The following is a 12,962-nucleotide window of genomic DNA, read 5'->3' as shown; positions in this document are numbered from 1 at the left end:
CAGGACACCTCAGAGTGTACTGCCTTACGTGCTACTGTGTGTGCGTGTTCTCCAGGCCCTCTACCTCTTGCTCAGGCACTGGGGGACAGCTGTGAAGATTTTCTCAAGGTACAGATACTACCATGGTAGATGTGAACATCCAAACATGGCTGGGGTTATGTTAAAAGCCTCTGTGTGCACATAAATCCACAATGGCTGTTGAAGCTGGTTAGCTGAACTTGTCTCAAGCTAGTTACTATTGTCCCTGTACTGGAGATAGGGTCTATCAGGACTTTACCCAGCATGAATCTATACATTCTTCCAGTGAAAAGAGAACACTGCTACTCTTCACTAACACTGGGGCCTATTATCTAAAACAAATAAAATAAAAATGTTTTTTTATTTTGCTACAGAATGAAACAGAGTAATATTTTTAATCATCTATCTAAGCAGGAGCTCCAAACATCAGAGTACTAATGGCTTCTAATCTGTCCCAGAAAAAAAGAGTTTATTATTACAAGTCACCACAATCTTTATCTTATTATATGAATTATTTTATATAAAATGATTTTTAAACAAAAAGCACCCTCTGTGCAAAATTTTATTGACTATCCCAGGATTTATATGATGGAAGAAGCACTGGAAGTATTCTCTGACACATTTTTAAGCACTCTTTTTCATGTAATTCATTATTTGCTGCAAAACTAGATATTTCTTTCTCCATTTGAAAACCAAAAGGAAAGAAAAATTATCCACAATGAGGGGAAAAATAGGAAGAAAATACTTATATTTAAGTTCATGATTAATAAATGTAGAGCAACTGCATAAGAAAATGTTTAACTTGGATCAATCATATGTGATTTTGAGCACATGGTCTATATTTTAAAAAATGGCTTGGCTGAGTGATTTCTAAGGAAGTAACAAACAAGGCCAAATACTACTCTTGAGTCATATCCATAGAGCTTCCCTGACACGAACAGCAGCTGTACACTTGGATCAAAAGCAGCATATGGCCCTTTATGCTTGGATTTAATTGCCATCTCAATGTATAATACTAGGAGATCATACAAAATCTATGTTAAATAATTAGCGTGGATATGACTTAACCCAACAAAAGCAGATGAGGTTGAAAATCCATCCTTAGCTTGCCCAAGTCTGACTATTATTGAAGGTACTGCTGTAGAACATTTAAGAGTTCTCTCATGATTTGTGGGCACTTATACATACCAGGACAATTCTGATCTTAGGGACACCTATGCAACTCCAGATTTTTTCCATTTTCTGACTGGAGTTGCACAAGTTTAAATGAGGACAGAATTTGACCCATGGGGTCAGATTCTCAGTTGTGTTCTGGCCCCTTTGAACTTCTTGAGCGGTGCACAAGGCCAGAAAGCAACTAGATCTCCCCCGCTGTAAAATTTCTGGAATAAACTAAACATAGAATTTCTTCCACAATTGAATTTTTGTGCTTTTCACTCAGGCACAACACAATGAACTGGTTTTGCATTGTTAGCTTTCTGTGAAACAGGGGAGATCTGTAGTGGAACGTTGCCGACTTCAAATTTATCTAGATGTGATTGCTTGCACACCAAAATTCAACTGGTATGGTTCCATCTGTATGTCACACACTTGTATTTATAGTGAAACAACCCAACATTATACCAATTTGCAGAAGAACAGTTTTGCACACCTATTCCAACTCATAATTAGAGTTGACCCATGACACAAGTTAGCTTTTGACTCTGCTAAAACCTGTTAAAAAATTCTCCAAGGCATCATTTTTTCTAGTTCAAAACACTCTACTGCTCATAGTTTTAGTCTTTTTCTCTAGCTGTCTTAGGTATTGCCAGGATGCCCATCACCTGTATGGGAGTACCACTAACAATATTTAGTACTTATTCAATATTTAATCTGATTCAAAGCCCATTAAAGTCAATGGAGAGACTCCTAATGGTTTCATTGGGTATTAGTTCAGGTCCATTGTGCTTTACATGGTTAAAGTTATTTCCAGAGATTACCAAATTTACCCTCACAAAACCCCTGTGTGGTAGATAGCTACGTAAGTATTATTATCCCCATGTTACTGACAGTGAAAGTGAAAGAGGGGGGCTTAGTGACTTGCCCAAGGTCACATAGCAAGTCAGTGGCCGAGCAAGAAACAGAACCCAGTTCTATGCTTAGTCCATGGTGCTTCATCCCTATATGACCACAAATGCCACCCACTCCCAACAGGTGGAGGAACTTGATGGCAGCAGCAAAGGGGGACAGCCCCAGGAACGAAGGAGGAAGACACTTGCTGAGGGCACCAGGTACCTCCCCACTCCCTTGGAGTCTCTGGCACCCATTGGTCGGTTGAGAGGAAAGGGATTCTGATTGGCCTGCACCTCCCGGCTCCAGAATTGAATCTGGAGCACGGAACACGCGGTGCCTGATTCCAGCAGTTTAAAGTTCATCCCTATATGACCACAAGGTGCTCAGAGACACACACAGATTAATGACTGCCAAGTCGCTCAGATGCCCAGCTGCAGCTGTTCTTTTTGGTCTGTTCTTCTTTTGTCTCTCTAATCAATTTGGTTGTGATCAAATTGTTTAGACACCAACAAAGAAATTGTGTTTTTTCTAAAGTTCACATTTAGCTTCTTAATACACCTTAACAACAAAAGCAAGCTACATTAAGAATTAACGGTGTGCCCTTTCCTATGCACCCTCCATTAGGCTTAAAAGAAATAGAATGGAAGTGTGTGTACTGCTTCATTTTTTTTAACTGTGGTCATTATCGGCCCTTTAGAAGAAAACTGGATCTCTTTTGTTTATCTCTGAATTCTGAAATATCAGAAAGGAGAGGAGCAGAGATGGGCCCAACTAGAACTCTGAATCCAAACATGCCCTGAACTTTGGGACTGGTTTTGATCCAGATTCAAAACACAAAAAGGGCCAATTTTACCTAGAAGAGAAATTAAGCTCTGGCCCTTTCCTTCCCCCATGGTCTACACTCATTGTTGCTGTCTTTTTGAAGGAGAACCCACAGACCTCAACACCTTTACAGGCTGTATAGGGGACTACCAGCTGCACACTTTCCCACACTGCCTTTTGCAGGGGATGGCTGCCAGGTAACCCCTGCCACTACTTGTCCTGTAGCTGCCAACAATTCCTATCAAGCCAGCGTGGAATAAGCTCCTTCTTAGAATTGTTCTTGGATTTTTTTAAAACATCAGCAATTATGACTGACCCCACACAGCCAAGCCCTATGTCACACATGGGCCAGCCAGCATACAATCTGCTCCCTCACAATTCTAGCAAGTGGCATTATTAGATCTCCCTGGAGTCCTTGCATAGTTGCTAAGTCCTGTACATTTTGGGCAAGCACTCCGGCTCCAAAACACTTCGTCTGGCCTGAGCTTCCAGCATACCTACTGCTGCAGCAGGAATGGGACCTTTGCTACCAATGCAGCTACACCAATGGCAGCCATCAAAATAAAATGATTTATTTTAATGACTCAGGATCAAATTCTGCACAGATTTACTGGACCAGAACCAATGTCTGCAGGGTGACCACCATTTCCGCACTGCCAGCTGGCAGCCAAGACAAAGCTATGACCAATGCTCTGTAATCCCTGGGAGACTAGGCATCAAGGGCAATGCCACCTACAGAAGGTTTGATTGGCAGCACCCCCATTACCGCTGATTGGTTCAGATCCACTATTGAAGCATGGAGGGCAGTCTGTACAACAAGGCAGATCCCTGGCCTGCTACTGAGACAGAGCCTGCCTTGTTCCAGCTTTGGACCCAGATATACTTCTGCCTTCCCTGTCTGCAGGTACATGGTTCTGGGACCCATGGCAGAGGCATCCAGTTTCTGACCCTTGGATTTGTGTCCTGACTCCTGCTCTGACTTCTAGGACTGACTGCATGTATCCCACTTCCTGACACCTACCCGCTGTGCCACACCTGTAGGACTTGCATGATACAGACTGTAGATGAGTGTAGAATTTGCCACTAGCTGCTTGATTCTTCAGCCCTTATATGCATGTAAATACCCCCTTACTCTCAACAGGAGTAATACACACATAAGGGCTACAGAAGGGGGCCCTAAGTCTTCTGGCTTTTTTTAGAGCAGAGCTACCCTAAATAGCTTAAACATATTTCTGCAATTCTGCTGCCACAGTGGCAGTGCTTGGCAAATTGGTACCTGATCCAAAGGCACTGGAAAAATTCCCCTGGATTTTAGTGGACTATTGTTCAGACCCTTGGAGTGATTGCCCCAAAAATTCTATGCGGTGGGGAGAGATTGGCAGCAGGCAGGCACGGGAGGAACACATGGACAGGAGAACAGTTCAGGGGAACAAGTTTAGGCTGAAAGTGGCTCTCACATTTAGGCTCTCGTAGAGAGCTCTAGCCTCATGCAGTGGCAGCTGCATCTGCTCAGGCAATTATGCAAGAAGTGCGTGCGCTGTAGGGGTGGGGGAGCTGAATCAGGCATTTTCTACTATGAGTTTAATTAAATAAACCAAGCTTCAAAACCACTGTTTTAAAGGGATACTGTCTGATTAAATACCTTGGTTAAAAACTCTATAACTTGTGGATCATGAGCTGGATGGTGAAGAGGCCTTGCAGTCCCATCATGTGCATTTATTGGAGCAAATTACAGTCTCAGAAACAAAACCCTCTTCCACCAATTAGATCACAATAGTCATCCATGCCTTTGCAGAAACATTTTCATAGGCTCCCAATTCCACAAGCTACTTACCTAACTTCAATATGTGAGCACCACTATTGAAATCAATGGGACTGTTCCTTGCTTAATGTTAGGAAAGTGAATAAGTGCCTTGCTGAATTGGAAACATATGAACCTGCACACATCCTTTTCAATACCTTTTTAATCACATACTATTCCAGATAAGCTCTCCTTACCCTTCTTCAGGCAAGGAAGGCTGCAAAGTCCTGCATTCTTTTGGAGTAAAGACAATGTCCAAATCATCTTCAGGAAAGTCACCAAGTTCTTGCACAGTTTCTGAGTCTAAGTTGTTCAGCTGTGTCATCAGGAAACCTTCAAAATCCACTGGTTCCACTGCGTCATAAAACGGAGGCTGGAGAGAACAGAAATAAATAGCTGTCTTATAGAAATGTGGGCTTTTAAAAGAAATAACTCAAGCTTATTGCCCCTACTAAACCTAGAAAGCATGTCTCTATTCCTTTATGGTGTGCAAGTAAAATTCTTCAAAGAATAAAATGGTTAGTGAAGGATCGGTCTAAAAATGGAAGGCGCAGAAGAGGAAAAAGTTAATTAATTAGAAAATAAACACAACATACTAAGTTTAGGCCCAAATCTGCAGCTCCTCTTCATTCAGAACTTTCACTGACTGGTGGAAGTGAGGGCTGGTTCAAGCACATCTGGGGCCCCCTACAGGCCCATTCAGTTGGACCACTACTCCATGTAATCATTCAGTCTCCCAGCCCAGGCTGATCATTATAGTTGTGAGAAAGGGGGCAGAGGCAGAGATAGATAGGAATGGAGAGGGGCCGATGAGGAGACCCAGAGGCAGGGTCAGGAAGCAGACAGCATCAGGCAGCAGTCAAAGGGCACCTAACATCCTCAGTAAAAGGCAACAATATCCAGGCCATGATGGCTGAGTCCCTGAAGCAGGAGCAGAAGCTAAGGCAGGTACTGAAGACCCTGACACCCAGCCCAAACAATCCAGGCCAAAATCATCAAAATGGCACACTATTTGGATTCCTGTCTGAAATACTTTGATCCTGATTGTCAGAAGTGCTGAGCACTCAACTCCAAATTAAGTCCATGGGACCTCCAATAAGATTACCATCCAAAATATAAACACAGGGTTGTTTTCCCACCTCTCCCTAGAACAGATGACTTTTATTTTTATGATATTTTCCTACTGTCACCACAGTAAATCTTTAGAAACACCTGGAACAGTTGTCTCCATCATCAGAAACCTCAAGCATCTGCCACTTCTGCAGTATATTATGCTGCAACTTAATAAAGCCAAAGGATGTTTAGTCACGCCTAATTAGCCATTCTGAGGTGGTACATCCTCTTCAGAACAAAGTTTCAAAACATGTGAACTCTTCCAATGGCACACACTATCAACTGGCTTGTTCTTTTTACTTGCATAGTCACAACAATAGTGACAGAATTTCCTACTGCAGAATGGAAAAGAGACTATGAAACAGCATCTTAGAATAACGTCACTTAGAACGATATATAACTTTCTTTTATATAAATGTACAAGTTATTGCAAATGTAGAGGGTACTGCTATTTCTTTTTCCTTACTGTGTAACTAATACAAAATAAGCTGCTTGTATGAAGACAATGAAACACTGTCCAGTCATATTCAAAGACTATTTATACCCTATTATAGGTTTCCATTATAAGTAATGAAGTGAGTTAAAAGACACAGTTTAAGATAATCTATCTTTCCTTTCCCGTGAGCTCTGAGGAAACTTAAGTACAGTGTGACCCATGAAAGATAATTACAGGATTAGAATAACTAGTGTACCAATGGGAAGTCCACTGGAGTATATTTATCAAATCAGCCTGTTAAACTATCCTTGACTATCAAGAACAAGGACTCTGTCACAACAGTAGCCCAAATATTGTAAATGACTGTTTCCTGAAAGTACCAAAATAAAAAAGGGGGATAAACATAGATCACATAATTCATGCATACTGTCCTATAGCTGGGGATTATAAAAAATATTCAGCAATTAAGAAAAATAAGGCATTTGATGTTTCTTATACCATTACACCCTTTATATTCAATATTACTACAACTAACTACTCCATCTGAGATTTATTCTATTTGCATGCAAGGTTCTTCCATACAAATAAAAACTATGGACCAAATCCTGAAGTCCTTATTGAGGCAAAACTCTCAGTGAAGGTAACACATATTTCAACTGTGTACAAACTGAGTAAAATATAAGAACTTCAGGTTTTGGGCCAACGGCAGGTTTTGTTTTTTGTTTGGTTTGGATTTTTTACTTGTAAGGATCTTTGGATTCAGCTTTATAAAAAGGGGTTTCCCAGCCCCCTTTATAGAAAATTCGGATATAGGTATTTTACATTTCAAAGAGCAAAATTTTTATTAATTCTTACTTTGTCCTGTTTACATCTTGTTACATATTATTCTTATCCTTCCCTTTTCTACATCAGTCATGTTCCACTTTTAAGAACTTGAGGGTATTTTCAGTAGCAAGTGCTTGTATCTATAGCAAGTGTATCATGAAACTCCATGCCCAGATACATCATCTACAGAACCAGGAGGAAAAATTCCCCATATGCTGATTGTCAGAAATGTTCAGGGTACTACTCTCATTATATTTACTGTACGTGCTGCCAGTGTTATATGGACAAGTATATCTATACTGAACTCAGATCATGTATACATAGTTGGCACTGGGCATTTGACGGTGCTTTCCATGTGTGCGGAAATCCCCAACTACAGGATTGTCAGATCATATCACTGGATAGTTTGCAATTGCTCTTAAAAGACTACAGAGCTAGCTGATGCTGAAGCACCTTCAGCAAGACTGATATGGACTTGAGCTTGTCCTTTGGATTGCTATTATTGAAGTATATATCCATCTCTCCCAATTGTCTTCTCACTACTAGCTTGTTGGGCCAATCAAGTTCTTTAAAGGGGACGATAAACCATGAACAAGTTGATTTTTGACAAAACACAAGCCACAATGCATGAAATCCTGGACCAATTGGAGCAAATAACAAAAACTTCCATTGACTTCAATGTGGCCAGAATTTCACCCCATCTCTCTAGATCCTCTGTAATCAATCTCATTGCATCCACAGACTCAGTAATTTTGTCTCAGTGGGACAGTAGGAAACACAGCATCTACACATGATGCTCCATAGTCACTAAGTTCAGGCAATCTCTGGCACTGCAGTCAAAATATCCTCAAAAATATCCTCTAAGTCCTAGAGAACAATCGCTAGTTAAAGCATTATGTAGTAATTAGGGCTGTCAATTAATTGCAGTTAACTCAAGTGATTAACTCAAAACAAATTAACTCAATTAAAAAAATTAATCGTGACTAATGGCAGTTTTAATCACACTGTTAAACAATCACAGAATTTATTATAAATATTTTTGGGTGTTTTTTGACATTTTAAAATTTATTGGTTTCAGTTACAACACAGAATACAAAGTATACAGTGCTCACTTTATATTATTATTTTTGATTACCAATATTTGTATTGTAAAAAAGATAAACAAAAGAAACAGCATTTTTCACTTTACCTCAGACCATTTTTGTAGTGCAATCTCTTTATCGTGAAAGTGCGATTTACAAATGGAGAACTATTTTGTTACATAACTGCACTCAAAAACAAAACAATGTAAAAACTTTAGAGCTGGGGTTCTCAAACTGGGGGTCGGGACCCCGCAGGGGGTCATGAGGTTATTACACGGGGGGATCACGAGCTGTCAGCCTCCACCCCAAAACCCGCTTTGCATCCAGCATTTATAATGATGTTAAATATATAAAAAAGTGTTTTTAATTTATAAGGGGGGGGGTCACACTCAGAGGCTTACTATATGAAAGGGGTCACCAGTACAAAAGTTTGAGAACCACTGCTTTAGAGCCGACAAGTCCACTCAGTCCTACTTCTTGTTCAGACAAACAAGTCTGTTTACATTTATGGGAGATAATGCTGCCCACTGCTTATTTACAATGTCACCTGAAAGCGAGAAAAAGCACTGCATGGCACAGTTGTAGCTCATGTCACAAGGCATTTACATGCCAGATATGCTAAACATTTATATGCTCCTTCATGCTTTGACTTGTAGATTGCACTATCTTTTGTTTATCTTTTTTTACGGTGCAAATATTTGTAATAAAAAATAACAAAGTGAGCACTGTACACTTTGTATTCTGCATTGTAACTGAAGTCAATATATTTGAAAATGTAGAAAAAAATCCAAAAATATTTATAATAAATGTAATTTGTATTCTATTATTAACAGTGCGATTAAAACTGGATTAGTCATGATTAATTGTTTTAATCTCACAATTAATTTTTAAATCATTTGACAGCCCTAGTAGTAAGACATATACCTGCAGATATTGTTATATAATGTTCCATAGTATTAGTTTACAAAATATTTTAAAAAATGAGGTAATTTAAATGCATATAAGTATATCTATAATCTTTTTCTTTTTGCTGAAGACATAGTGTTTTGCAAACAAAATGATGTTGCTTATTAAAATCCAGTTTTAAAATCAACCATTGTATTTACTTTCCAACATCACACCACCCACTTTCATCAATCAAATCAATCGCATTTTATTTTGGCTTCTAACTTGTCTAGTTTAGGTGGCAATAATAATCTTTATCATTTGAATTATGTGCTCTTAACTTTTGCAGTTTTGCACATTTTCTAGATAAGAATTTTAAAAGGGATGAAAAGAATAAAGCTAAATAGAGATGGAACATAATAGACTAACAGAAAAAAATGCAGATTTTCAAAAGAAAAGTTATCATTGTATCTTATGATACACTGTTGTACTCCCCCCCCCCCCCACATACACACAGCACACTCTATGCAATGAAGAGCAATTTAAGCATCTTACAGAAATAGCCATAAATCACTATAGCAGACATACCTTTTTAGATGATGGATTAGAGGCATGTAAGTTGTGACAGCTCACAAAATGGCGGCTACAGGAAGTGAAATGTAATGTTACCAAATTTCCTAACAGCAGAAGCAGGTTTCTGAGAGCAAAAGAAGAAAGAAAACCCTGCCCTCACCACAGCATTTCAAACTGAGGAAGCGAGCAAAACGCTAGTGGTAAACCCTGACACACAGGAAGTGAATGCTTACAGTATTTCCAGTTTTCTCAATCGCTGGGGCACAAATACTCTGCCTGCTCCTACTACTATTCAGAAAAGAGTCAAAATCCCATTCTGGTTTTATTTCACAGCATGAGATACTCCCAAATCTCCCCTGCTTTTGACGGGCCTTTAAAAAGATCGTGAATTTAATGGGAATACATTTCCTCTTGTTACAATAAACAGGGGCTACATTCCTCCCTATGTGACATCCAGCAGGTTGGAGAAGATGCTGAGGGGGCTATGCAGCACCTGACTCAGGCAGAACTAGGCCAGTGACTTTCAAGCAGTGCACACCAACACACCTATTGCACCACCTTTGAAAAAGGTGTGGTATACTACCCCTTCCCTGTCCAAGCAGCTTTGCTGACTGGCATGGGGGAGGGGGAGGAGCCACGGTCCCTCTTAACCCCTTCCCCATTCAAGCACCTAGCACACTTGCGGGTAGCAGGGATCACATTGCCCTTCAAGATTCTGGACAGTCCCTGCATAGGAGCATGAGATGAGATACCTTTTGGCCTCCAGGTCTGACCCCCATTGTGGAGAGCTGGCCAGAATTTGGCCCGTCAGTTATTAGCACATGTAGGAAGAAGTCAAATCTGGAAGGCATTCCCTTGTTAAGTATTTGGCATTAAAGACCTTCCTGAAAAGGCTCTAACATGGAATAGTATAAAGCTAAACATCCAGTCCTGTCTCTTTGCTGTCTATGGCTAAGTATTTGAAACCTAGGCTGGAGTAATTCAGTTACCTCAGTGCATCCAAAACACAACCAAACCCAGTACTGACAATCAACCTACATTAGGTTAACTGCTGTTGTTTGTCAAATAATTTACAATAAGGAATAAATACAAGAAAATGGTCACCTATTCACAGACAATCACAAGAGAAAAAAAGCACTGAAACTGAAGTACGTTGACAAAATTTGTTACCTAGCGGTCCAACTAATGCACAGTCCTGTTTCCAATAAGTGCCAAATGCTTCATGCTATGAAGGTGTAGGAAATCATCCACTGAGCCATGCCATATGGGTCACGTAATGCCCCTTTTTATTCTGGGCACGCACCCGTCTTTGCAGAGCACCTCCGGTCAGCACACAGCACACAGCACACACATGCCTATATGTGCTTACAGGGCAGGGCTCAAACAATTCCAGCAAAAAGCCACAATCTGCACAGTCATTTATTTCCTTTGATTTATGCTACTCGATCTCAGGCCCTGGGCACCAGTGACAATCGTTCCAAACAAACAGGTGCCTCAGCTCACGTTGCAGTAGTTCTATTACAGCCTTATGCAGAGGGCAGCAGAAAGCAAGATCAGCCCCCAAGAAGCGTTCAGTTACCTCAGCCTAAAAACATAAATCAATATAGATGGGAAAAACTATACATAAAAAACTAATCTCTGTACTTACCAGCTGAATAGAGCCAGAGGCGCTTATACTTCGTAGACAAAACTGTCCAACACTCGGTTGGAGGGTAAATTGCTTCCTTATTTCTGCTGATGAATGCCTTTAATTAAAACAGAAAAACTTAAATGTAGTGCAGTAGTTGTCCACAATTCAAAACCAACCGACAACAAATGTTAAGGGCACACTGGTTAATTTCAACTCTACATTTATGAGTATCTGAGGTTCAAATAAGATAATCAAATATTTTTCCTAGAGTTTAAGCAGCTTAATGATGTACCCTAATGTTTGGAATCATATTTTGATTATTCCCTGCTCTCCTCTTGCTTTGTAACAAGTGTTAGCCTTCACTGAATTGTTCATAAAACGTTTACAGTCCTGTATTCTCAGGATTCTGTTCATTCGCCCATCAATAGATATAGTGCTATCTAAGCTAAATTCTTGGAACTGAGAAACTAAATATAAACTGGTAAGAAGAATTTGACCCAAAATCAAGTGTAACTGGAACATGAGTAGCAATATTTAATAATAGTCTGCAAATTCCGTCCTGCAAAGTAACTACTATAGAGCAAGAGAACAGAGAGGGACCACCACAGAGGGAAAACATTTTTAATGAGCTTCTCATGGACCAAAAAAAGCAATAAGACAGGACTCCACTGACCGAACAATAAAATCCTATGCTCAGATCAATAACACAGCGTGCTGTCATTAGCACCTGGAAACAAAAACACCAGTCCAGAACATTGTAGTCTTAATAAGAGTATCAGTTGAATGTATAAGAGTGAGATTTTCTAAAGTACTCACTGATTGATTTCAATGAGAGCAGAGATAGGTCAATGCTAAGCGCTTTTGAAAATCCCAAGGTGATTGATAGTACAGTCAGCCAATCAAACCCATTGAGTTAACAATCCACTAATCAGATTCATTGCATTAACTTTCTTTAATAACCTCCTGGTAAATATTCTATGAGGCTCAGGAAATAAATAAAAAAAATACATAATAATGATTGAGTAATTTTTGTTTTTGTTTTGAAGCTGGTTATTTACATATTTTACCTTGGGAACACGGGGCATGATTCTCAAAGGTGCAGATGGCAATTACGTGCCTAACTCCCACTGAAAGTCAATGGGAGTGAGGCACTTAATTGCCATTTGCACTTTTGAAAATCTTCCCCACAATAACTTCTTTAGAGAAATAAAGAAAATATTGTCACATGACCACGGGATGGGATATTTAGCAGGATCCACTAGAGTCCAGAGTGTCTAGTGGTAAAAGCAGGATATTGGGAGTCTATGAGTCTATTCCCAGCTCCGCAACTGACTCACTGAATGATGCTGAGCTCAGAACTGGATTTTCAAAAGACGCTGAGCACTCACCACTCCAAATGAAATCAGTGGGAGCTACAAGTGTTCAGCACCTCTGAAAAGCAGGCCCTTAATCTCCCTCACACCACATTCATCCCTGGTGTAATTTTTCTGAAGTTAATGGAGTTATATCAGCAATGAACCTGATCCTCAGTGTTTCAGTTTACATTATCTATGTTACAGTTTTGTGCTGCCACCCATCACTATAGTATCTGAGCCTCTTCCAAGTCAAACAGACTGGAAATAGCATAGTCCCCAGTGGACTTCATGCAGGTTCGGGCTCTTCTCCTTTTTCAGGTTATAGAAGGCTTTCCTTGGGGTAGGGTTATATTTACGTGTGGTAAAGGAG

The 12,962-nt window shown here is 39.9% G+C and overlaps 1 protein-coding gene across 2 annotated transcripts in view; it reads right to left on the bottom strand.

The window, feature by feature from the left end:
• The window catches only part of DOCK8 (dedicator of cytokinesis 8), a 133,441-nt gene that overhangs the window by 102,023 nt on the left and 18,456 nt on the right, over positions 1-12,962 (bottom strand). Inside the window, exons 2-3 of one of the 2 annotated variants that reach the window (XM_007065576.4) lie at positions 11,256-11,352; positions 4,891-5,066 (exon numbers count right to left, since the gene is read on the bottom strand). In XM_007065576.4, coding sequence (XP_007065638.3) covers positions 4,891-5,066; positions 11,256-11,352 — 273 coding nt within the window. Of the gene's footprint in view, positions 1-4,890; positions 5,067-9,622; positions 9,779-11,255; positions 11,353-12,962 lie in introns of those variants that run through there. The other variant, XM_027827861.3, reaches the window with a different exon arrangement.

This window comes from Chelonia mydas, chromosome 5, assembly GCF_015237465.2.
Source record: "Chelonia mydas isolate rCheMyd1 chromosome 5, rCheMyd1.pri.v2, whole genome shotgun sequence".
Lineage (NCBI taxonomy): Eukaryota > Metazoa > Chordata > Testudines > Cheloniidae > Chelonia > Chelonia mydas.
The sequence above is the reverse complement of the archived record's forward strand: the minus strand, read 5'-3'. Positions and strand labels throughout refer to the sequence as shown.